Source organism: Bos taurus, chromosome 21, assembly GCF_002263795.3.
Source record: "Bos taurus isolate L1 Dominette 01449 registration number 42190680 breed Hereford chromosome 21, ARS-UCD2.0, whole genome shotgun sequence".
NCBI classification, from domain to species: domain Eukaryota; kingdom Metazoa; phylum Chordata; class Mammalia; order Artiodactyla; family Bovidae; genus Bos; species Bos taurus.
The window spans coordinates 34,234,649-34,260,244 of NC_037348.1; the positions used below are offsets into that span (position 1 = coordinate 34,234,649).

General features: G+C 58.6%; 1 protein-coding gene across 2 annotated transcripts; it reads left to right on the forward strand.

The window, feature by feature from the left end:
* The first annotated feature begins 222 nt into the window (after positions 1–222).
* SEMA7A (semaphorin 7A) lies at positions 223–24,167 on the forward strand. 2 transcript variants are annotated; one of them, NM_001206185.1, is made up of 14 exons: positions 223–394; positions 13,877–14,028; positions 14,865–14,906; positions 15,243–15,335; positions 15,551–15,635; positions 15,799–15,909; positions 16,618–16,757; positions 17,378–17,562; positions 18,447–18,555; positions 18,640–18,838; positions 21,418–21,545; positions 21,736–21,890; positions 22,082–22,143; positions 22,471–23,331. In NM_001206185.1, the coding sequence occupies exons 1-14, from the start codon at positions 223–225 to the stop codon at positions 22,830–22,832; spliced, it is 1,995 nt and encodes a 664-aa protein (NP_001193114.1). In that variant the 3' UTR covers positions 22,833–23,331. The 2 variants fall into 2 exon arrangements, with proteins under 2 accessions (NP_001193114.1, XP_010815390.1); XM_010817088.4 differs by lacking the exon at positions 223–394 and adding an exon at positions 4,005–5,932 and having other exon boundaries at positions 22,471–24,167.
* The last annotated feature ends 1,429 nt before the right edge of the window (positions 24,168–25,596 follow it).

Sequence of the window (25,596 nt, forward strand, 5' to 3'; positions counted from 1 at the left end):
CTGCCTGCAGGTGGAGTTACCCAGAAAGAGGTGGTGTAGGTTTCCCTGGGGCGTGGTGGGGAGGGGGGCACTTGCATCCCCCCCTTGGCTAGCCTAGAGACGAGGGGCGGGGGAGGGGCGGGGTGGGGTCAGGCGTTTGACTCCGCCTCCTCGCACTGGCTTCAGCTCTCGCTCGGGCGCTGGCTCAGTCTGGCTGCTCTCCGCCGTCGCTCCGCTCCGGGGATGACACCGCCTCCGTCCAGATGCACCGCCCTCGGCGCCCCGCGAGCCCGCGTTTCCAGCTCTCTGGCTCGGTCCAGGTTCCCGCTGTGGCTGCTGCTGCAGCTGGTCTGGACGGCCGCTGCCTCCCAAGGCCACTCGAAGAGCGGACCCCGCATCTCCGCTGTCTGGAAAGGTAGGTGGCGCCGCTTGAGCTGCGGGCGCGGGATCCAGTGCCGCGCGGGGCGGGTGCGGAGTGTGCGGCACCGGAGGGAGTGCGTGCGCGCGGCTCTGTGGGTCCCGGGCTGTCCCCGCCGGTAGCGTGTGGGTCCGGGTGAGTGTGTGAATGTGCGCGCGGCCACACCGGAGCTGGCTGTAACGCTGCGGCGAGCGAGCGGCGGGGGCCGGAGCCCAGCTAAGTCGCTCCAAGTCCGCCCGCAGCCGGGAGCTGCAGCGGCTGGGTGCAGGGGGACGAGAGGGCCCTCTTCTCGGCCCTAGGCACTTCCAGTCCTCCAGCGCCCGGGCCTCTGTGCGGGGGATCCTTTCTCCCGCCGGGCCCCCACCCGGCTCTATCTACCAGAGCTGCGGGCTCTAGCTGCGTGCGGGGGAGCCAGTGGGGCCGGCAAGGGGGTGCGGACCCTTTGCCGCCGCCGCTGCGCTCGGGCTGCGGGAACAAAGACCCCGCTGCCTGCCCCCGCCCCCCGCCCCGGCCCCAAGCGCGGGCCGGGTAAAGGAGTGGGCACCCTGTGGAGAGCCCGGACGAGGTGCGGTGCGGAGGCTTTGGGCACCCGGGCGCTGCCTCTGCAGTGCTGGGACCAGCCGCTCCCCCCTTGTCCGCACGTGGCAGTTGTCACAGGGCTCGGCGCCAGCGTGGGGGGCAGTGCCCGATGGGTGGGGCGCGGCCATTGGGACCCCCAGGTAGAGGATCTGGAGGAGGAGTGCAGCTTTTAGGCCCTCCTGGTTATGTGAACTTGGGGGACCGGAGTCTCCCCCAGTGGCGCCTCAGTTTAGACCACTGTACGTGGGTCGGAAAACCAGCTGGGTGGTTTGAGGGGTTTTCTGCCTCGAGGGGCTGAGCTCCCCTCCTCTGCAATGCACAAAAATGCTTCCCCACCCCCCTACCACTGGGCTCTGTCCCCATGTTCGGCGTCGGCGCGGCCCCCCTGCGGTGGTGGTGGACCGGCAGTGGGGGTTGGGGGGCTGGTAGATTTGGCCCCTCCGGGAGCTCTTTGATGCCTGAGGCGGTTTGCAGGGATTGCCAGAGCCTGAGCATTATCTGGGGCAGGTATTCTTAGCAGAGAGAGAGAGAAAAAAGAAAAACCCACTCCAAAAGCAAGTGGCCTGAACTGCTGCTGCAGTGGATGGAATGTGACTCGCCCAAGGTCACTGTGCATTGTGTGAGCTCACATTGCAGAAAGGGGGCTCTGATCTGGCAGGAACCAGAGCCTGTTCTGAGTTAGGAAGTGGAGAAAGATTTAGGCCGTTTCTTGGCCATGAAGTGGGTACTCTGGGGGCCAGCTCTGCTACCCAGACAAAGATATTCCTGGTGCAAGTGGAGTGGGGCATCTGGACCCCTGACTGTCCACTTAAGGTGGACACCAACATGCCCCTCAGTCATACCAGCTCCATCCTGGGCTCTCTCTTCCTTCTCAGCATCCTTGTCTTTCCTCAGTCTGCTTAGCTGTCTTGGACAGCACGGCATTTGTGCGCTTTGAAGGGGATGATGGCCACGTGTGAGTGTTCTAAAATCTCCCCCTGCCAGAGTGTTCTGAAATCTCCCCTTGTGCCAAACCCCTTGCCTTTGGTTCGCTTTTCCCCATCCCCCAGTCTTCCCAAGATATCCTTTCACACACATACTTAATGCACACCCACCTTTTAGCACTTAATGCTGCCTTCCCTTCTCGTGGGGCACTTAGTTCCCACCCTGAGGCTATTTAAAACTGATTTCTGTCCTCTTACCCACTTTCCAAAGTGCTCTCTCCGCTGCATGCAGTTCACTATTGTAGCCACAATGGCCATGCCCTCTTTTGGGTAATGCACTGTTGACCCCCAACTTGGGTCTGCCAGCCCCTCACCTTTCATGGCCAAGGGCAATCTGTGGTCTTCTTCGCTGGTGCCAGGCACCCCACAGGCCAGACAAACCCTGCCATCCACCTGTCCCCCAGGACCACCAGCTGGTAATGGTATGCCTAGCTGACAGCTGCCTCCTATTTCCCATGGAGTGACACATGGCAGTCGGACAGGAATGGGCTTGGGCAGGGCGAACCCAGGAGTAGGGTGAGAGGAGGACCCTCCCAGCCTTGCTGGAGGCCTAGGTCCCTGTATACCAGTGGGGTGAAGGAATGGGGACGGCGGCCTCCAGGAATGACTAGACCAAGGATAATGGTGGTTCTGGAGCTGCTTTTCTGTGAGGCCTAAACTGGGGTTTTAATTATAAGCCAGGACAAGTGTGAGGACTGGAATGAATATAGAGGGATCTTTCTCTGTCATTTATTTTCTGCCACTTGAACCCCTAAGTCCTAGGGGATGATTAGATAAGGGAGTTCTGGGAAGGTCCCGGCCAGCTCTTGTCAGGGGGGTTGATGCCTCTCCAGTCTGATAAAGGTTGGCCCAGAGCAGCTCTGGACAGAGCAAGGGATGTGCTAGTACTGACCTGCCAGTTGCCCTTGAGCTCTGTACTTGTCTCTGACCCTCAGAGCTTGTCAGGGCTCTGGAGTTTTTCCCCCTAGAGCTGTCACTGAGACAGGGGCCAGTCAAGGGTGTGACTTTGTGGACCTGACCTCCCTGCAGCAGGAGCTGGTGGGGAGTGGTTTGCAGGTGAAGGCAGGAGGTGGGCATGCTTGTATACCCCTCTCCTATTCCATCCCTGGTTGAAGGAGATGGAGAAGACCCAGAAGACCCTGATCTCCAAGGTCAGAGGAGAGCCAGCTTGTCCACAGCAAGAAACAGAGCACAGTCTCCACTTATCCAGCTGGTTCTGCCATCTCCCTTGTCCAGTTAAAAAACAGGATGTTATTGTTGACTCGGCAGCTGCTGGGGGAGCCATTATGGGGCCACTCCCCAGGGTGGGGGGTTGTTGTCACCTCCTTTAGGGGATGAGGTCACAGCTGGGGCTCCCCAAGCATCACCATTTCCAGTGGAAATCCTTGCCCCCTTGGGGACTCAGATGTATTCATCACCTTCAAGGTGAACTCCCCTTGCAGAACAGGGCTGGGGTAGGGGGGACAAGTCCCAGGAGGAAGGGGAGTTTCTAAGCTGGGAGAAATGCTTGGTGATGTCACCGGGAGTTTCCTGCTAGCTCTGTGGTCCCCCTTTCTTGAATAATGAAGATTCTAAGAGTAGGCTGGGATGTAAGAGATCTGGCACTGGCCCAAGATGACCATGATGAGGGAGAAAGAGATGGGAAGTTGGAAGCCTGGTTTTGGACCCAGCTCTGATGATTTTCTGTGTGTCTCTGGGCAAGTGCTTGACTTTTTCTGAGCCTCAGTTTCCTCAAATTTCCAAAGCAGGTATTGTTTAGTCGCTAAATCATGTCTGACTCTTTAGCGACCCTGTGAGCTGTAACCCGCCAGGCTGCTCTGTCCGTGGGATTTCCCAAGCAAGAATACTGGAGTGGGTTGCCGTACCCTCCTCCAGGGGATCTTCCATGACTCAGGGATTGAACCTGCATCTCCTGCATTGCAGGTGGATTCTTTACCGCTGAGCCATCAGGGAAGCCCAAAACAGATGTAGGAAGGAGCTGGTGGTTCAGTGATAAAAGAATCCACCTGCAATGCAGGAGATGAAGGTTCAATCCCTGGGTCATGGAAGATCTCCTGGGGGAGGGCATGGCAACCCACCCAATACTCTTGGCTGGAAAATCCCATGGCAGAGAGCCTGGCGGGCTACAGTCCATAGAGTTGCAAAGAGTTGGATATGACTGAAGCGACTGAGCACATCCTTGTCAGAACACTAATCCCTTGCCTTTCTGGGGCAGGTGGAGGCTGTAGTGGTTTCTTCAAACCCAAGCAGTGAGGAGAAACCAAAACCTGGGAAGTCAGGGGAACTCCTTTAGTTTTCTGTTCTTTCCTATCATTTTCTCTCATAAGTTGATGGCTGATCAGCTGGAGGAAATGGCTCATTTGGTTTGTAACTCCTGGGGTGAGCATAGTAATTCAGTATTTTTGGCATTTATCATTTGCTGGGGCCAACCTTGTGCTGGTCCTGGGCCTAGGGAACCAGGGATGAGAAACTAGATGAGTGCATAGGCTTCTCTGTGTAGATGAGGAGACAAATAGGAAGTCAAGCTGCAGTTACAATGCAGCATGTCAGGGCCTGTCACAGAGGGCAGCTGTGGGGGTCAAGGAGGTACCTAATCCAGTCTGCACAATCAGAGAAGGCTTCCTGGAAGAGGTGATAGCTCAGGATGGTACGTGGAATAGGAGCCAGCTTGAGAGGGGAGGGACAGGAGGAAGTACCCAGGTATGACAGGATTTCAGACCCCAGAACTTGCAACTAGGATGAAGGAGAGGCAAGGAGCTGTGTGGAGGAACATTGAGTCAGCCTGGCCTAGGGGCTCCAGGAGGGTTTCTTGTAGGAGGGGGATGTCTGAGCTAGGCCACTTGGCCTTCCACAGCTAGCCCAGCAGTAGGAAGAAAGGACCATGGTGGGCAGAGAAGACCTCCCTGTGTCGTAGCTCCCTGATGGGAAGCTGGGGCAGGGTCCAGGGACCCCAGAGCTTTCCTGCTGGCTCCTGACCACAGGTGCTTTCCGGGTGAGGAGGCCCAGTCCTCAGCAGAGATGCTTCACAGGCTGAGGGGCTCGCCCAGAGTCAGCCAGGCCCTGCTGGTGTGGGAGGTGCAGATGGCCTTCCTCTGCCCAGCTTCCACTTCCAGGAACCTTCACCTCCTTCTCGGGGGTGGATCACTACCCAGGCTGGGCGCGTGGGAGAAGCAGAGAGAGCAGGACGCCCTTCTTTGAGGAAGGCTGGGTCAGGACCCCTGATGTGCAGGTGGGAAGCCGAGGCTCAGCCTCCGGGGTGGGACCCAGTGGCCCTCAAGGGGCAGTGGTAGAGTGGGTGGCCCCCGAGTTTTCAGCGCAGACCCCAGCTGACGTCCTATCCTCCACCCCCGGTGCCACTGCCGGGCAGTCTAGCTGTCACAAGGGGCTGACAGCACTTCCTCTGCTCTAGTTGACAGCTCTGGTTTCTCCTTTCTTGGTTTCCTTTTTTGGCCAGTCCTGGCTGCCCCGGAAGCCACCTCTCTCCAAGGGTGGGGGAGGAAGGGGGTCCTCCTGGAGCAGGGACTGTGGTCCCCAGATGTCAGAGGACTTGGGCTTCTCCCTTTCCTAGCCAGCCCAGGCTGTGAGGGACTGTTTCATCCATCCCTTTCTTGTTCCCGATGGTCAGTCAGCCTCCAAGCCCTTTATTGCACCCCAACCCCACCTTGGCCACAGATCTTCCCTCAGCATTCCCCACTCCCCATGCTCTCCTGCCTCAAGGCCATTGCCCTGCTGCTTGTTGCCCTGCTGGTCATTCCTCCAAGCTCCCAACTCAACCCCCTCCTTCTTTCTGTTGGTTCGATCTCACTTCCTCCAAGGAGCCTTCTTGGATGACTAACTCATGCAGCCTGATGTCAGAAAACAAACGTCAGAGGTCAACTGGGCTAACCACTCATTCCACAGATGGGGAAACTGAGGCCAGAGAAGCCAGGACTGGCCCAGCATCACCCAGTGAGATGGGCAGAGCCGGGACCAGGTCAGTGTCTTCCTCCCAAGACTGTCCTTGGCCTCAGCTCTTGGCCTCCTTCCACTTGTCTGTCTGTCTTCATGCTATGGCTCCCCAACCCCATTTCCAGTTCAGCTGGACCCAGACTCTCCCTGCCCCAGGGCTATCTGCTCCTGGGAGCCTTAGCAGCTTGACCTCCTCCCTTCAGGACCTTGGATTTGGGCCAGCTCCACGCACTCTTCTGGTCTTTTCCTCGGGGCAGCTGGGCCTCAGGTCCTGGGAGCAGGTTGATCTGTGTCACGGTATGGACTAATCGGGGTTTAACCATCACGGCAGCCGGGGATTAGGCTGAGGCTGCCGCATGTCCGCACCCCTTCTGTCAGTCAGGGGTGGGGCTCTAACCCAGCACCCCTGGGAGCAGCCTGCACGAAGGGGGGCAGCTAGTCCCCGCTCTGTGCCTAGGTCTGTGTTCCGTCTCTTTTCCGGTGAGGGCAGAGGAGAGGTTCTGGGTTTGTCCTTGGAGGGCCTGCTGGTACCTGGAGAGGTGGGCCTGCAGCCTGTGACTAGAGAGGGCACCTGGGGAGGTCAGGAGCCTGGTGCAGCCAAGGACTGGGGACAGGAAGTGAGAGCAGGAAGGGTCAGTGTGGGGTGGTGCAACCAGGGACGACTGCCTGGTGGAGGAGGAAGAGCCAGGCTAGACAGAGAAGCAGGGACGTGGAGTGGAGCAGAATGTGGCATAGATTGCTGCTTGTATCCTTGTCTTCTGGGCCCGGGGCTCTTTGCCAGCCTAGTGAGGGAGTAAGGTACCCTGTCGATGGCCCAGGAGCCTGTTCTAAGGTGTCTCCGAGTCTGACCTTGGGGTTTGGCCTACCCTAGTCCTGCTGCTTTTTAACGTCCTCAGCTGCCCACACTTGCCCGTCCTGACCTTGGATTGGCCCCGGGGACTGGGCTTCACCTTCAGGACCCCACAGTCCAGGTGAAATTCCACCAAACAGTGTGATCTGAGAGAAGATGGTGTGTGCCAGATGGTGTATAGCACAAGGTCAGAGGCAGGACGGAACTGTGAGGCCTGGAGCAGTCTGGGACACTTCCTGAAGCCAGCGGGCGGGAGAGGGGGATTGAGGCTAGATCTTCAAGCCCAGGTAAGACCGTGAGCACAGGGAGAAGGGGAAAGGCGGTCGGGAAGGGAGAGCACAAGCGAAGGGATAGAAGTGGGAGGCGGAGAGGAGCAGAGACGGGTGGGCCTTGACTGCCCAGCAGAGGAGTTGGGCCCTGCCGCAACAGGCAGTTGGGACCCGTGGTGGGTTCTTGAGTTGGGAGGTAGAAGCAGTGTTTTGTTTTGCTTTTTTAACCAGTGCAGTTTGGGCGGGAGCCTGGCTGGTTGGATGGTAAAGAAGGGTCTCTGAGCACACCCTCCCTTCGCTATAGCCTGCCCACACTGCACTGTGCTTCTATTCTGGGCAGAGATCATGGGATGCTTGTGTACTGGTCAGCATGCAGTGCGGCACACACGCCCAGGTCCCTAGTCCCTGCCTCCCTCAGGCCTGCACACCCACGCTCGCTTACACACACTCTCTTTAGGGCATCGTGGAGAGAGGTCAGGCATTCATCGGGCAAGTAGCCTCTGACCCTGTTCCACCCTCTCTGGTCCTCAGTCTCCTCATTTGTATGAGAGAGGCTGACCTAGAAGCTTCCAAGGGCTCACCTATGGAGCCCAGTGTTATAAACACAGATTTCAGACTCAGTCTGCCTGAGTGTCAGCCTCCACACCACCAGTGAGCTGGGTGATCTTGGGCAAGTTACTAAACTTCTCTGTGTCTGGCTGCCCTCATCTGTAGAACGTACAGGGCATAATAAAAGAAACTGCCTTCGAAGAGGGCAGTGATGATTGAATGAGTTAATACATCTGACACTCGAGTACTGCCCGGCACTTAGTAAATTTTGTGAAACAGTTAGGTGGGGGTATCATTGTTGTCTGTGTCATCTCCCCCTTTGGCATTTCTGATTGCTGATGAATGCAGCCCTGGCAGCCTGGCCCCTGCCAGCTCTCCCTAACTGCCCATGCTGGCTGGCTGCCCTTGCTCTCTGACCCCTCCCTCCTTCCCCTCTGGCCCAGGCTAAGGCTGAGCTAAGGAACCTTCTGTTTCTCAAGGCCCCCTGTCCTGCCTGCCTCCTCCCATTTGGGGTGGTTTAGCCATCCTTTGCCCTCTCCCTGATCCCTACTCTGGCCCTGGGCCCAAGGGCAGGCCCAGGGCCTCTGCCTATCCTCTCCTTTGAAAGAGCCACCACCTGACTTCAGCTTCACTCTGGGGCTTTTAGAACCTGTTGAGCTGAAGAACCGGTGGAATCCAGGCAGAATCTGGACAGGACGTGGCTTCCCGCCTTCCCTGGGCTTGGAGCCTCCTCCCCTGTCTGGCTGGGCCTCTGTGCTAGCCTTCCCTGAGCCCCCAAATCTATCTTGGTTCAGCCCTGCCCCCAGCACACACTCAGTGTATTCTCCACACTGCTCCTTACCTTCAAGTCTTTGCCCCAGCTGGTCTCTCCAGCAGGCCAAGCCTTCTGGTCCTTCAAGAACAGTGGTGCAGTGCAGAGAGCACACGGCCCTTGGTGGCGTGGAAGGCCCTTAGTTTTCCTGTCTGTAAAATGGGCATGCAGGTGCTCTCCTGCCTTCTTTGCAGGGTGATTGGGGGGATTTGGTGAGCTAGTTGGTGGAGGCAGATGAGGATGTGGTTTCATTGCTGCCTGCACCTTCAGAAAGCCGTCTCTGACTTATCCAGTACTCACAACCCCACGCTTTCCCCCAAATGCCCCCAAGCTTAACCCCAAGTGTTTTGTTCCAAGAGTCACTGCTGCTGCTGCTGCTGCTAAGTCACGGTGGGTCATAAAGCCTAGACCTTAGCGAGTACCAGCCCCTCCAATCCACTGAGGAGGAAGCCACACTCAGGAAGGCCCAGTCCCTGGTCAGGTCACGGCCACCCAGCCACCTGGCTGCCACAGGGAGCACAGAGAGAACCTGGGCTGAGTCCGTACGTGAGGTATGCTTCCCTGCCACCCACGGCTGACCTTGGTGGGTGGGAAGACCCTCCCCTGTGGCTCAGCACACAACTCACTGTTCCCATGGTTGATAAAGTGAGGCACCCCTCCCATGACCCTGAGTACCGCCTCAGGGGTGCCACCTGCCCCAGCACACCAACTCTGTGGCAGCTGTCTGGAGCCCTGCCTTGCCGAGTGTCGGCAGCACCCCAACAGCACAACCCTTCCTTAGCACAGGCCCATGCCATCCCATAAACTGGGCTTCTGGATACAAGGAGTGGCTTCCCGGGCCCTCTTCCCTGCCACTCTGCGAGAGGCAACGATGATGAGACATTTGTTCCTTTGCCCCTCACCTCTTTCAGTGGAAAGGTTTCTGTCATTCAGAGTCCTACCTGAAAGGATGGTGGGTGGGCGATCCCTCTAGTTACCAGGTCAGTGACTTTTCCCTTGGCCAGCAAGGGAATGTTGGGTAGAGAGCAGGAGATGACACAGGGCGGCCGAGAGAAGGGGATGGACGGCTTTTGAAGATCAGGATGCTCTCACGAAGTCCAGGCTGTGGTCCTGGGCTGGAGCAGGGCGATGAGCTCCGGAAACCTGAGCGGCTGCCTGGCCCTGCTCTGTCCCCCTTGTTCTGTGTCCTGGGCCAGTGGCACCGTCTCTCTGGCCCCCGGGCCCCTCAGCTCAGCCACTGTTCCCTTCCCTTCTCCTTGACCTGTGGGCTTCCACAGGATGGCGAGCCTGAGGGCTAATTCCTGGGCCCTGTGTGGGCCTTCCCTCTTCTTCCTCTGGCGAGGGTATGAGGTGGGTCTGGTGATCCAGGGTGGGGCCCGACTATGGGAGGAGGCTCCTGACAGCTGTGGTTGGGCCTCCAGTCGGAGGGTGGACTGGCTCCTGCCCTGTGCCCTGGCCTCCCTGGCTGCCTGCTGCAGGCACTCCCTGCTGGATACCGCATTCCTACCATTCTCGGAGCCCGCCCCATGCCTTCTCTCAAAGGGCTCCTTGAGGTTAGCATTCAAGGCCTGTCGGGTCAGTAGGTCAGCTTGGAAGGCTGTCCTTGTCCAGACCGACTGTGGGCCCTTCCCCTGTTGCTCCTCCCTTCGCAGATAATGCCACTGCCCCCCGTCCTAGCGACCACTCCCCCTCCCCTGAGCAGCCCTCTTTCACGGGCAGTGAGGATGTGGGGACGGTGAGGACCAGAGGGTGACAGCACCCAGGGCTGATGAGGAAGAATGATGCTCCAGCAGGCAGCCCCGCTTTAGGAAAACCCCCTCCACAGAAGGTCACACTTGTCCCAGACAGTCGGTTGCTGGTATTGTGCTGGGAGGGTGGGGGCCACCAGAGGGGTCAGGTCTGATTGGTTCCCACAGGATCTGAGCCCCAGGGATGGCCTGGCTGGGGGCCTGATGGGGGAGGGCTGCCCCCCTGACACCGGCCATCTTCTTGACCCTCATTTCTATCTGGTGCTGGGCCTAGTGAGGAAGGTGGGGGCTCAGGGGGCCACGGAGTCTAGCTGGGTACAGGGCAGCCTGAGTGTGCCCTTTCTTGGTCCAGAAGGAGCCAGGATTGGCAAAGAATCACATGGGGGTAGGGGGCTTGTGCCTGGCTTGCCTCTGGGGCCATGCCTATCCCGTGTGTCCCTAGCCCTCTCCCCTGCCTGAACCCCTGGTTATTCTGGGAGCTTTTAGCTACCACTTAGTCAGCCACTAATGCGTCAGGCTGGGGAGTGAGGGGGGAGACACGGTGCCAGACGGTGCTCCTTTTAGACTTCCAGGATACGAAGTGGGGAGGGGGGGCGTGGTGCTGGTCAGACAGGGCGACCTGGGGTGGGGGGGACGCTGGAGGAGAGGAGGCTCTTTGGATCCTGGCCCTGCTCATTGGAAAGAGAAGGCAGCCCCGGAGACTGAAGGGCGCGGGTTGGTGTAGCCTTGGTCCCCTGCCTTGCCCTTCCCCATCACCACACTGGGGGCTTCAGCCCCCCTTCCCCATTCTCCTCTCTTTAGTCTCTCTACCCACCACACAGCTTCCCCACCTTTGCTCAGGCTGTTTCCACTGCCTAGAATTCTCTTGCTGCCTGTTTCTGACCCATCTAGCATAGGTCTGTCTGCCTTCTCCATCCTTTTGGATTCCTAAGGAAGCAAGAAGACATATTAAGGGATGCAAAACTGAATCTCTTTAGGAGCAGGCCCCGGCCTTGCTCAACCCCTGCTGGAGTGGAGCCTTGAATGCCACCCCCTCCCCTCTTGGTGCCAAGGGGCCACAGATCCTGGCCTCCAAGACTTGGTGCTGCCTTCACTTCCAGGCAGCCCTCCTGCCCCTGAGCCCCCCAGCCCCCGCTCCTGTGACCTGAACAAAGCTTCCTTTCATGTATTCATCGAGCTGCTGCCGCTCAGACACTTCCCCTGCACAATCAGGCCCTTTGAGGGCCTCAGGCAGTGCGGGAGCCGGGCTGGGTAGGGAAAGAGCCAAGGCCTCGTCCTGGGGCCGAGCTGGTGCCATCTCCCCCATACACATCACCAGGCGCAGAGCTGGGAGGGGCAGGGGCCTCGGGGTCAAGGGAGGCAATGCTCCTGGGCTCCTGTTTCTTCCCTAAGATGAGGTAAGCAGTTCCTGCCTCCCTCTCACTCCCGACCCCGACAGCCACAGCCAGGATTTGAGTGCAGCGGGGCTCACGCTTGCAGATCTGTGCAGGGCTGTCCTGTCATGCTATACCCAGCAGCACCCCCATACACATCCAGCAGCCCCTCAGCCTCCATGCAGCCCTCACCCTCCCTGTGTGTTCTCAGCGATACCTTGTGAGCAGCCCGGGGTCTGTACCAGTTTTGCTTGAGCGCCATGGAGACTTGCTTTGGTGTGGCTGTTTCACACCTCCAACTGGGTTCCAGGGTAGGGCCGGGCCTCCCTGCAGAGCTTGCTCTCCAGGGCCAGGCCACGGCTCTCCCATCAGACTAGACCGCCCAGGCTGTTTCCCATCAGACTAGTCTCTTCCTCACTTGGATGGCCCTGTGACCCCAGACACAGGCTCCCTCGGGGCCCCTCCTGTGCCCCTTCCTCCATGACTAGGGCTGAGCATTGGCTGTGCAGACCCCTCCTCTGAGGCCGTGAGCTGAGGTGACTGTTTGGAGGTGGCCAGTGTGACCTGAGCCTGGGGCTCCTCCCTTTTGGCCTCTGGAAGGCCTCAGATCTCAGGTTCCAGTCCCGTGCCTTCAGGCCCAGACAGGTAGCTTTTTCTGGCCGCCTGGCCGTCTCGGGGAGTAGGTGGGGAGCCGGGGCTACAGACTGTCTCGATTCCGGGTTAGGCTGCAGGGCTGGTGGTGGCTGCTCAGGCTGCGGGAGAAAGGGGAGCCGGAGCCAGGGCGCTGAGTCAGGAAAACCTGGTGTCTCTCCCCAGCCCTCTAACACTCTAATTTTATCCCAGCTGCTGGGGAAGGGGAGCCTGCCAGCCCTGGGTGAGCCCTCACCAGGTGAACCCAAGGGCCATGAGCTCAGCGTTTCTCTGTGGCCCGCAGTGCTGGCGTCTTCGTGAACGTTCCTGTCTACCGACACTCAGTCTGAATGAGCCAGAATCTCCTGCCTCCAATGAGACCTTGAGCTAGAGTGTCCCTGAAGGCCCTTGGTTCTGGCCTCTGTACAGTGAGCTGGGCCACAGCTGAGGTGGAGTCTGAGAATAGCCCGCTTGACCCTGTGACCTGGCCATGCAAGAATGTATCTTAAGGAAAGGGAGTGAGAATGGAGAGGGTGGGCATTGCAGGGTGGATAGGGCGCTCTGTCCCTGCTGAATGCAGAATCAGGAGGAATGGCTCCAATGGCACCGAGAGGGACTGGGGGCAAAGTCAAGGACAGGGCAGTTCTTTTCTGTCTGGGCTGAGGGTGTCCTGCTTGGGTGTCACTGCCTGCTGCCCTTGAGTTTGCTGCAGCTGAATAAACAGTGATCAGGCTGAGGGCACGGGCTGGTCGGAGGTGGGATGATGCTAGTTATGGCTGATTGCTGGGGGCGCCACCACAGGCTGTCCCATTCCTGTAATTTAGCCCTGCAACCAGGACGACCTCAGCGATGTCACCGGAGATGAGACATCTTCTCCCCGGAGGCAGTGGCTGCAGAAGGTTTCTTTTTTGGGCAAAACTGTCCCAATCAGCCCTTCTACTTAAAGGCCCAGGCTATGCTCCGTGAAGGGCCCCCATCCCAGAGTTGCGGGGAAGTAGGGGCTGGTCATCCCCCTGGGAGTGAGCTGGCATCCTTGTGAAACCAGGCCAGGGCAGTCCAGGGCAGAGTCCAGCTTTGGGGCAGAAGCTCTGGTCCCTGGCCTGCTACTGCCCATGTGAGTTTGGGCTGCCCCTCTCTGGACCTTTGTATTTCCATCTCTAAAATGGGAGGAACTGGACATTAAGATTCCTTTCTGGCTCTTGATCCTTACTGACCTGCTCACTCAGGGGATAGGGTAGGTTGGAAAGGGTCAGAGAGGGCCTCCTGAAGGAGGGGAGAGGGTTCTGAGCAAAGTGATTCCTGCGAGCCTGAACTGTCCATGGGGTTCTTAGAGGCCTTACTACCTGAGGGAGGTGGAGGTGACTGCTTGCTCTGTCCTAGGCAGCAGAGAGCCTCAGAGCAGAGTTGGGGGACCTCCTTTCCAAGCCCAGCCCTCTTGGGAGCAGCAGAGTGTGTGTGTGGGGGGGTGGGGTGGGGGGGTCGGTTCTCCCCAGGGGTCCTTAAATTCTGTCCTGACTCTGAGGTCACACATATTGTAGGGTAGGGGCCTTGGCTTTGGGGTGAGGTCAGCTGGTTGCCAGCCCCTACCAGAGGGCTCCTCTCATTTCTTGCTCACAGCTCTGAGTCCAGTGTCTCCATAGCCAGCTCCAAGCCCTCGTAGCTCGGTGGACGCAGTGTGCGTGGAGGGCAGGCCGGGATCTTGCAGCCTCAACATTTTCTGCCTATTGTCTTTTCCTTAGGCCGTGCAGGGCAGGACCATGTGGACTTCGGCTCAACTGAGCCACACACGGTGCTTTTCCACGAGCCAGGCAGCTCCTCCGTGTGGGTGGGCGGACGCAACAGAATCTATGTCTTTGCCTTCTCCAAGGGCAGGAACGCCTCCGTGCGCACGGTGAGCCTGGACCCTCTCCTGCCCGCTTCTCTTTCTTCCTTCCCCATCTTCTTTTGATTGACTGATTGGTTGATTGTTTTGGCTGAGCTGGGTTTTCCTTGCTGCGTGCAGGGTTTCTCTCGTTGAGGCAAGTGGGAGCTGCTCTTTGTGGCGGAACGCGGGCTTCTCCTTGCAGCGGCTTCCCTTGTTTTGGAGCACGGGCTCTAGGGCATGGGCTTGGTAGTTGTGACACACGGGCACACAAAATTAGTTGCTCTGTGGCATGTGGGGTCTTCCCAGACCAGAGATCGAACCTGTGTCCCCTGCATTGGCCTGTGGATTCTTAACCGCTGAACCACCAGGAAGTCCCTTTCCCCATCTTATCTCCTCTCTGGCCTTGGTGAGAGGCCTCAGGGAATCCGGGGGAGCTGGCATGTCTTCCAGAACTGGTCAGCCCCCTATAAGCACATAAGTGCTTACCACCATAAGTGGTGTCTGGGGAAAGGCTCCGTGAAAGTGGTCCTAACTGGCCTGGGTGCTGGAGTGTTGTAGAGACAGGCATGGAACTAACAGGCCTGGCCAGGTGGGGAGCGCTGACTAGGGAGGCCTAGCAGGAAGCCGGCCTCCCAAACCCTGTGACCCTGTCTTGTGAGATTTCTGGGCTGGCCCGTGAGCTCTGGGCTTTGGCTCTGGGTATCAGGCTCAGTAGCCTGTGTGTTCTTGGGTAAATCACTCCCCTTCTTGAAGCCTTAATTGCTCATCTGTCAAACGAGCCCATCCTGAGAATGCATGGAAAGCAGTTGGGGGCATCTTGCCCCTGGCAGGTGGACTCACATCCCCCCTCCCTGTTCCCCCAGGTGAACATTGGCTCCACCAAGGGGTCCTGCCGGGACAAGCAGGTGAGTGTGGAAAAGGGAGTGCAGAGAGCAGGCTGGGCCCCTTGGAAAAGTCCCTAAGAGTCTGAGGAAGGAGGCCTGGCTGTGTCTTGGGAGCTGCAGTCCGGGAGGAGAGAGGCAGCCCTGTCCTAGGGTTCCTGGCCTGAGCAGGAGACACTCCTTCCCTAAACCTGTCCTCTGTTTTTAGGGGGGTGGGAGTCAACTGCACCCACTCGGGCTCTCCTTAGAGATACCTCCTGGGCTTAGATTTCTGAAGCCTTCTTTCCCAAGACTGAGGGTCCTAGTGCTAGGCCTGCCAGGGCCTCCGACCAACTTCTTGCCTTCTGCCTTTCCTGGCAGGACTGTGGGAACTACATCACACTCCTGGAGAAGCAGAACGAAGGGCTGCTGGCCTGTGGCACCAATGCTCGGCGCCCCAGCTGCTGGATCCTGGTGAGGAGGCCCCTCCCTGTGTGCCTGGTCAGCTCACCCTTGTCTGGGTGGGCTTCTGCCCCTCAAGGTGGGAGGAGGAGGGGGAGCGCTCTGAGGCTGGTCTCGTCTTGTACAGAGTTCCTGGGAGGATGGGGACCCTGGCTGAGCAGCTGGCACCCATGGGAGGCAATGACCATGGGACCACGTGGCATTCTGACCCTCTTGGTCTCCCTCAGGTGAACGACTCTGTGGAGTTTCTTGGGGAGAGGAAAGGTTATGCACCCTTCAGCCCGGATGAGAACTCCCTGGTTCTGTTTGATGGTAGGGCCATTTGACGGTAGGGCCGTGGCTGGAGCATGCGGGTGCCCTGAGGGCAGCTGTGCTGGGCTGGGGGAGGGTGGTCAGCTCTGTGCCTGGTCCAGGCCCCATGGAGGGGCTTCCAAGAGCTGCGTGCGCTTATCTGTGGCCCTCCCACTGTGCCCAGGGGACGAGGTGTACTCTACCATCAGGAAGCAGGAGTATAATGGGAAGATCCCTAGGTTCCGCCGCATCAAGGGTGAGATCGAGCTGTACACCAGTGACACCGTCATGCAGAGTGAGTCAGACTCCCACTGCGCTGGGCAGGCGGGCCGACGAGGGTGTGTGAACGCTCAGGGGTCCTCATGCTTCTCTCAGGGGTCCTCATGCTTCTCGGGAGGCTCCCTGAGGGCCACTCCCACTGCGCTGGGCGGGCCGACGAGGCTGTGTGAACGCTCAGGAGTCCTCATGTTTCTGGGGAGTCTCCCTGAGAGCCACTGGGGCCACAGGCCATCAGGAAAATGGGAGCTGGGTGCAGCCCTGAGACAAGAGAGCCAAGGAGGTGGGCCTGGCCAGGAGCAGGGGATAGCAGAGGTGAAGATGTGGGGGCAGAATGGGCCTGACACCCTCTGGAGACAAATCAGAGGAAGCCCCAGACCCAGTGCGGGGTCCCCGGGAGCCACAGCGTGTCCTTCTGCTGAGCTCATGTGGAGCCACACCCACTCCCTCTTCTGCCAATTAGGCAGAGGTGACATAGAGGGCCCCAGGGACTCCTCCCGGTCCCTAGGCATGAAGTCATTGCTCCTGGGCCAATGACATCTTTGTAGGAGAGGGCAAAACAGGTGAGGGGTGGGGGTGCAGAGTCTCGGCCCCCTTGGGGTGTTGGACCTGGCATTCTGAAGTTTATTCCTGCTGTGATTGGACGTGGGTTTGTTTATGCAGACTCGGAGGCTGGGTCCTCTGAGAGGCTCCCGGCCTCAAACCCGTTCATGTCTGTCCCTGGCAGACCCACAGTTCATCAAGGCCACCATCGTGCACCAAGACCAGGCCTATGATGACAAGATCTACTACTTCTTCCGAGAGGACAACCCTGACAAGAATCCCGAGGCCCCGCTCAACGTGTCCCGAGTGGCCCAGCTGTGCAGGGTGAGCCAGAGCAGGGTGGGCAAGCGAGTGTGTCTGTGCCTGAACAGGAGTGAGTGAGTGTGTGAGTCCCTGTGTGTGTGCAAGTGTGCGAGGGAGTCTGTGGGACTGTGGGAGGAAGAGGGTGTGCACAGGCGGGTCGGTGCATCTGTGAATGGGTAGTGGTGGTTGGGATCACGTGCATGTGTGAGGGTGTGCACAGGTGTGTATTCATGGAGAGTGTGTATGGGCATATGCATGGGAACAAGAGTGTGTTGACGTTGTGTGTGTCACCTGTGTGAAGATGCTGAGTTGTGTAGGACTGTGCCATGTGTGTGAGTGTGAATGTGTAAGAGTGGGCAGACGTGTGTCTGAGCTAGTGTGCTCGGTGGGGACCTGACCCCCGCACCCTGCAGGTCCCCACTGTGGGCCCTGTGCCCTGGGTCAGCCAGGCCCGCCACCTGGAGCCCGGCCTGAGTTGTGGGGCGGCCCAGCCTTGCCCCTTGGCAGGTCCTGGCCCCTTGCAGGGCCTCTTTTCCTCCTCAGAAGCCTGGGTGCTGGCCTTCCCGGCATCAGGTCCCCCGGGTGTATGGGGTAGTCCAGGCAGGTGCTGAGGGACCTCCCCCTCCTCTCCTCCCTTCCAGGGGGACCAGGGTGGTGAGAGTTCACTGTCAGTCTCCAAGTGGAACACCTTCCTGAAAGCCATGCTGGTGTGCAGTGACGCCACCACCAATAAGAACTTCAACCGGCTCCAGGACGTCTTCCTGCTCCCCGACCCTAACGGCCAGTGGAAGGACACTAGGGTCTACGGCGTCTTCTCCAACCCCTGGTAAGTGGCCTTGTCCTGGGGCTAGGCTGGTGAGTGTCCAGTGGGGGTCACAGCACTTGGGGCCTGCCAAGGGGATGGCTGATGTGGCAAGCGCAGGGATTCCAGGCTCAAGGGACGAGGCTGTTGCTGGGCCTGGGTTGGGCGGACGCAGCGCTCAGGGGGATGTGTATGCTGGTGCGTTTGTGAGTCTGTATAGATGGCTGTGTGCACACGTGCCGTATGCATGCTCATGGCTACTGGGCCTGTGTGTCCTCCAGCTGTGTACGCAGAGTGGCTGCTGGGCCCTGGGAAAAGGCTCCTGAGGCCTCTCAGGGTGCTGGGTGCTATCACACCTGCTCAGGCATTGCCTGTGCCTGATAATTCACACCTCTTAATCACTCTCATTGATTGAAAACAAGACAGGCCTAAGTGCAGGGTGTGTGTTGGGAGGGTGGGGGAAGGGTAGGGAAACCAAGACCCTGTTCTGGGGCTCCCGTGTGCATGGACCCAGCGGGCTGGGAGGAGGACGGGGTTCTGGCCTCTGTGGCCATTAGCATCCCAAGGATGCGCGTGTTGGGATTTCTCCTGCCCTGGGCTTGACCTCTGAACTCAGTGATTCCGTGACAGAATACAGGTTGTGGTTTTATATTGCAAAAGAGAGAAATTAGGCTGAACTTCCGTCCCTCCCTCTTTCTGTCCTGCCTCTCTCCTTCCTTCAGTGGTATTTGCTAACACTCAGGCACTGGCGTTGGCCTCCAGGAAAGTCCCTGCTGTCACAGAGCTCGAAGGCCAGGTGGCTTGGTCGCAAGGCTATAGTTATACTCCATCTGGTGCGGGGCTGGCCTGAGTGAGTGGAGGTGGGCGGTCCTGGGCCTCCCACTGAGGTGGTCTCTATGTCCCCCCAGGAACTACTCGGCTGTCTGCGTGTACTCCCTCGGTGACATTGACAAGGTCTTCTGCACTTCCTCACTCAAGGGCTACCACTCGAGCCTCCCCAACCCACGGCCTGGCAAGGTGAGCAGTGACACCCGCCATGGCCCAGGCCGCGACCCCATCTCCCAGCCACCCCACTGATCTGGACCTGTTCTCCTCGCCCAGTGCCTCCCAGACCGGCAGCCGATACCCACAGAGACCTTCCAGGTGGCCGACAGTCACCCTGAGGTGGTGCAGAGGGTGGAGCCCATGGGGCCTCTGAAGGCACCACTGTTCCACTCTAAGTACCACTACCAGAAAGTGGTTGTCCACCGCATGCACGCCAGCAATGGGGAGACCTTCCACGTGCTTTACCTAACCACAGGTAAGGGGCTACCCGGGACCCCCTCTCCAGTCTGCTTGGTTAAAATGAGTATAAAGAGTAATGTCATTAACATCTGGTTGGATAGTTATACCTGGAAGGGAGAACTGAGTGGCTAAGAGCTGTCAGGAGTTAATATGTGTAGCTGTGAAAGAGTCAATCAGTGAGGGCTTCCTGGAGGAGGTGGGGCAGAGGGAGGAGGGCATCGAAGGCTGGAAGGTACTCGGATTCAGAGGCAGAAATGTGGTGAGTGTGAGCAAAGCTGGGTGTAGCTTGGTCCAGCACCCTGACTCCTGAGGATGGTAGGAAGAGATGTGGAAAGTCAGGTGGGAGGGCCTGGTCCCAGGTGTCCTATGGGCCTCTGCTAGGCAGAGTGAGGAAATTGGCTCCTCTTGCTGTCTTTGAGATTATGCAAGTAAGAGGAACCATCTGCTGTGGGATGCAAAGCGTTTCGTGAGATGTGAGGAGGGGCCTGCTGACGGCAGCGCCTTTGCAGGGTCTTGCGGAGGACTGCTGGGCCACCTCCTCTTCCCTAGAGGGGCTCCCTCTGGGAGTGGGGTCTGGCTGGCCCCAGAAGCAGAATAGAACGTTCTGAAAGATGAGCCTGCATCCCAGAAGATCATTGGCCATAAAGAAAACAGCCCTGAGGTGGCTTTAGAGCAACTTCCTGGTCCCAGACTGTGGGCGAAGATGCCCTGGGAGCAATAGGCCTTCCTTGGGACTGGGTAGTGGTGCCATCAGAAAAGCAGTGTCTCCCGCAGTGCCTAACACCTCTGGGGTCATGTAGTCTAGGCCTCAGGCAGCCCCCTCAATTGCACATACCGCCCCATGTGACTTCCAGCTGTTGCTTCACCTTGGGGTTTTCTCAGGGTCATGGTGTTCTCATTGGTGTTTTGACTCTTAGGAGTCTTGGGGAGAGTAATTTCCTGTTCACAGGCTTGGCTTCTGAGTTGTGAGATCCACCACCCCTTGACTCCTCCATTCATCCTGGCTCCACCCACTGAGCCCTGTCCTTGCTCTGCTCTAGCAGCGGATGGCCTGACTATTGTGACCCGCCAGCAGGATAGAGCACTGGGGTGTAGGCGGGGTGACATTGTAAGACTGGGAGCAGGAGCCAGGACAAGGCAGGCTGGTCCTGGGCTGAGGCAGCTGTAGGCTCCCTTTCTGCAGACCTGGAAGCCGATGCACTTGAGTGATGAGGGCATTTGTCTCGGTTCTCCCTTAGGGCCATCAGAGAGATACCGTTTTGGAGTTTGCAGCATGAAGGCTTGGGGCTGGATGGGAGATAGGACTTTCTGAGCCTTCTGCAGAGAATGGGAGGCTCTTACAGCTGGAAGAAGCTATGGGAGGTTGTCACCGGGCTGTGGAGGAGGTGAAGGGCAGTGTGGGTGTGAAGGTAGTGCGTGGGCTGGAAGTCTTTCAGGCCAAGGGAGCCAGGGACCACATCCCAGAACCCGCAGAGGGGGGATCGTGGACACTTAGAGGTAATGTCCCCGGCAGGCAGTCATCTGATCATCTGACTGCTTTTTTGGGGCAAGTGATGCCCTGGGAAATTGGGAGGGAGGGAAAGGGAGGTAGGCTATTATAGAAACTGGGACAGCCGGGGAGGTAGGATTGGGAGGACTCAGGGGTCAGGATGCCCGTTAGTCCCCGACAGGAATGAATGGAGAGAGCTCTGGGCTCTGAGGCAGGCAGCCTAGTAGATGACCTTGGGATCCCCTATGTGGAACCTAAGGTCCTTTTCAAGTCTAAGATTTTAGAAAAATAAAAAAATCCCCTAAGACTGCATATGCAGTATGGAATCCTGGAATGGATCCTGAAACAGACAAAGGACATTAGCGGAAAAACCCGTGAAATCCCAATAAAGTCTGTAGTCGACTTAATCATAACAAACCAGTGTCAACTGCTCGGCTGTGACAAACCCCACAGTCATACAAGATGCTAACCTTCAGGGAGACTGGGCGAAGGGTATATGGGAACTCTGGACTGTCTTTGTGACTTTTCAGTACATCTGAAATTATTCCAAAATAAAAGGTTTATTTTAAAGAAAGCACATATGAAAAAGTCCAGGAAACAGAAGAGGTTGGAAGGGTCTGGTTCTGCCTGCTCTGGGTTCCAATCACCAGTTGCGTGACCTTGAGCAAGTTCCTTGGTCTTTGTGACCTCATTTCCCTTCCTTTGAAGTGGGGATGTTGATACCTGCCTCCCAGGGGAGTGGGGGGTTAAGTGAAGTACTGTAACTGATGCGTATAGCTGGAGGCTTGGCAGTGCTTGGGCACGTGGGGCTGCTGTTTCCCTTCTTCGTGCTCCGGCTTCCCCTTGCAGCCTTGGGGAGCCCAGAGGCTCCTGGGATGGCCTCCCTGGCCGTCTTGGAAACTTCCTGTGATATCTTTGGGCCCTTAAGACCCTCCCCAGTCATGCTGTCCTCTCCCCACCCCACCCCAGTCCTCTGACTCTCACCTGAGCCTTGACTTAAATAGCTCTGCCCACCTGTGTCTTTCCTGGTCAGCTCAGCCCAGGGGGAGGCTGCCTGGCTCTGCGGTGGGGCTCCCGCCTGCTGACCCTCTGGTCTTCACCCACAGACAAGGGCACCATCCACAAGGTGCTGGAGCCGGGGGAGTGGGAGCACGGCCTTGTCTTCAACATCCTGGAGATCCAGCCCTTCCGCCGCGCGGCTGCTATCCAGGCCATGTCACTGGACGCTGACCGGGTGAGCCTCCCCACCCTCAACCCGCCCTGTGGGGCCAATGTGACCTGAGGACAGAGCCCTTCTGTGTGTGACTCGCATGTCCTTTTCAGGGTCTCTGGGCCCCTGGGCCTGCCAGGCAGCTGGACCTCAGCCTGGGGGCTTAGAACTCAGTTGGGGTCCCTGACCTGAGTGGTCATTTTTTTCCTTCCAGAGGAAACTGTATGTGAACTCCCAGTGGGAGGTGAGCCAGGTACCCCTGGACCTGTGTGAACTCTACACTGGGGGCTGTCATGGCTGCCTCATGGCCCGCGACCCCTACTGCGGCTGGTACCAGGACCGCTGTGTCTCCATCTACAGCTCCCAAGAGTATGTTGGCTGGGCCCCCTGCTCCTAGGAGAAAGTGGACACAGCAGTGGTGCTTGATGGGCGGCGTCCCTTCTGGCCAGACCCTCCTCCGGGTGGGCACCACTGCTGTTACTGGTCGGGGGTGAGAACAGGGAAGGGGCTGAGCCTGTGGCCTCCTGTTTTCTTAGCCTCTCTCTTCCTTCCAACTCCAGGCCAGTGCTGCAGTCCATCAGTCCAGTCGACCCCCACAAGGGGTGCCCCAACCCGAAGCCAGGTACCTATCTGGCCCAGCTCAGAGGCTGCAGTCCAACGCGGGTGGTACATTCATGCCCCAATTGCCCTGTCCGAGGGAGGCCAGGTCTGGTCCTGGGGGCTCCAGACAGATGGGGCAGGACAGTCCTGTGGAAGGAGCCCCCTTGGTGTGGGGGTTCTACAAGGAGTCGGGTGAGGGAGGCAGGGGAGAGTAAGGAGGAGAAGGGGGGCTAGTTTCCCCGTGTTCATTTAGAAGCCTTGGCCTTGTAGCCCTATCAGTGTGGGAGGACACAGCCTGTCCTGGGAGCCCTCAGCCGCTCCTCACGGCTCCCTCCCCCTCGCTCCCCAGAGCAGGCCCCGCTGCAGAAGGTTTCCCTGGCCCAGAACTCCCGCTACTACCTGAGCTGCCCCATGGAGTCTCGCCATGCCACCTACTCCTGGCGCCACGAGAACAGTGTGGAGCAGAGCTGTGAGCCCGGCCACCAGAGCCCCAACTGCATCCTGTTCATCGAGAACCTCACGGACCTCCATTATGGCCACTACTACTGCGAGGCCCAGGAGGACTCCTACCTCCGCGAAGCTCAGCACTGGGAGCTGCTGCGCGAGGACAGCGCCATGACCTCACAACTGCTGGGCCACGCCTGCACCCTGGCCACCAGCCTCTGGCTGGGTGTCCTGCCCACGCTCATTCTTGGCCTGCTGGTCCATTAGAGCCTCACGGGGCCGGGTGTGCTGCAGGCTTCTGCAGCCCTGAGGCACTAGAAAAGTCTCACACCCAGAACTGGCTGGGCCCAGGAGCTCCTTGTCCACCACTTCTTCCCAGGGGGACTGCGTAAACCTGACGGGGGACACCGGGCCTGCAGATGGCCAGCCGCAGGCGGCTGTTGGGCCCCCGTGGGGCGAGGGTGTTGAGGGCCACAGAATGCAGGCTGTGACTCTAAAGCTGGGGCCTTGATGACCCAAGACTATCTTTTGGAGATTATTTTTCAAAAACTCCTCCTCAAACTGATGAAATGCAGTGATGCTCTTGGCCTAAGAACCTGTGGGCCAGAGAGTGGGGTTTAAAAAGATGAATGGGGGTCCCCATCTCTGGACCTTAGGGCTGAGGCCCGAGTCCTTCTGGACTTGCTAGACCCAGATCGCCCCCTCGTTCTCCCTCCTGCAAGTACTCGGGGAGGCTAGTGTTCCTGCAGGCCCAGGGCTGCCCTCTGTGACCTCCTCGCCAGACCTGGGTCTCTCTAGGCAGCTGCGTTGCATGTTTATTGAAGGATGTTTGCTTTCCGGACGGGAGGACGGAAAAAGCTCTATTTTTATGTTAGGCTTCTTTCATGTATAGCTACTTCTGACTGCATCCGTATGAAATACCAAAACTACATGCGGGGTAGGGTGGGGAGGGAGGGGCTGGGGGAGGGAGGGGTCATGGGGGGTGGTGGGGGGGCCTCGGTCTACGGCTCCTGGGAATGGGATGAGAGTCCAGGGATGGGCATGGGTTTGAAGAGAGAAGCATGAGCTGGCTCTGCCCTGGGAGCCCAGTCTGAAGGGGACATTCGTCCATGCCCCCGGTCGGGGTGGTTGCGGGAGTGGGTGGGATGAGGGAGACGGGGGAGAATGAAGGAGAAAACTGAGCCCTAGGTTCACCGTGTTCATTTCAAAGGAGGAGCCAGGTCCTCAGGGGGAGGTTTCTAGGACTCTGCCCTTGGCATTGGGGGTTGGGGGGCGGGGGGGTCCCCTCCCCTCCCCTCAGCCCCCTTCCCCAAGGGCTGTGCTTCCATGCTCCTAGCCTCCCACCTTCAGCTCAGGACATGTTATAACTTAGGCTAAACTGTGAATTCCTGTAGGGACGGCCTGGGCCAAGCTCTCCAGGTGGGTGGCTCTGCCCCCAGCCCTCTCCATGGATTTCAGCAGAGAGCTGGGCCCTTCTCTGGCTGTGTCTGGCCAGCCTGGGGCAGGGCCTGGGGCTGGTGGCCTTCCAGCTTCGGCCCCTGCATCTCTTCTCAATGCACTTTAATAATGTAACATATTACTAATAAACAAGCTATTTATTTACCTGTGCCTGCTCCTTGCCTTCCACGCCATTCTGGTCAGGGGGTAAGGATGGGGGTTCCTGTTCATGACTCAGCACCTTCTGCCCCTGTAAGCCTCACCCCTTCTCCCAAGAGCCTTGGAGCTGAAGGGCTCCTGGTTAGGGCGAGGCAGGAGTGAGATCTAAATCCACAGCTTTCCAGCACTGCTCTGCCTGTCAGGCAAAGACCTGGAGCCCAGACACTCCTGCACCTGACCTTTCCTCACCTCAGGAGCCAGCGTTTCCCCTTCCCAGCCTCCACCCCCTGACCACTTCCCTGGGGAGGCCTGGCCATGCTAGAAACAGCCTCTGGCCTCTCTGCCTTCAAAGGGCCCATTCTGGGAGATAAAGCTGATCAGATAAGACCCTGTGGGAGCCTTCTTCCCTCCCCCTCCTTGGTTTCCCGCCTCCTGCCCCTCGTGCAGGCTTTTGGAGATTTCTTTTTGGCTGTGCCATGCAGCATGTGGGATCTTCCCCCACCAGGGATCGCACCCGTGTTCCCTGCATTGGGAGCGCAGAGTCTTAGCCACTAGACTGCCAGGGAGGTCCGATCCAGGCCTTTTGGGATTTGCTGGGAGATTTTCCTGAGCAGTAACTCCTGGAGAGGGGACTGTGGCAGACTAGGGACAGTTCCCCTCTCTGAATCTGGTTCTTCCCTCTCCCACACGTGCCTTCCCAGGGTGACCTAGGTGGCACTGGGTGCTGAGGCCAGGAGTTTGGGCGACCCCAGTGAGCTCTGGGCTGGGGGCAGAGACCTGGGATCTCCACCAGCCTTGGTGATCCTGGGCAGACCTGGCCTTTCCCGAGCCTCATTCTCCTCCTATGGAAGAGGACGGGGCTGGACAGGGCCTCTGAGAGGCTTCTTCTTGCACACCGTAAGGGGATCTAAGACTAATTTGGCCTTTGGAAGGAGCTCAGGGTCAATGACTAGGTCAGTCAGTTCTTCCAGGTCATAGCTGGGCTGCAGCAGCATAGACTGACCTTTCCTCAATCCCTGGATGGTGGTGGAGAGGGCAGAAGGAGTGGGTTCTGGGAGTGGCTAGTGGGGAAAGTGGGTCTCAAGCCCTGACCACACCTGGATTGCCAGGCAACCTCTAGGAGGTCCCTGCCCTCTCTCTGGACCCCAGGAAGTGCCCTCTTTCCTGTGGTGAGTCTCTTGGCTCCCCTGTGGGCCTACATCAAGGGACCTGAAGAACAGAACACACTCTTTTGTCTCTATGGAGGCACCCCAGGAGAGGCCAGGTGGGCAGGAAGCCATGTGCATCAAGGCATGGAAGGAGCGCATGTAAATCCCATGTAAATGAGCCGGTGGGGAGGGGCTGGCCGGGCCCTGGGCTGCTGCCCTGTTTTCCCCTGACTGGCCAGCCACACGGTGGGCCTTGGGGGTGGTGGGTGGGAGGACTGTAAGGTTGG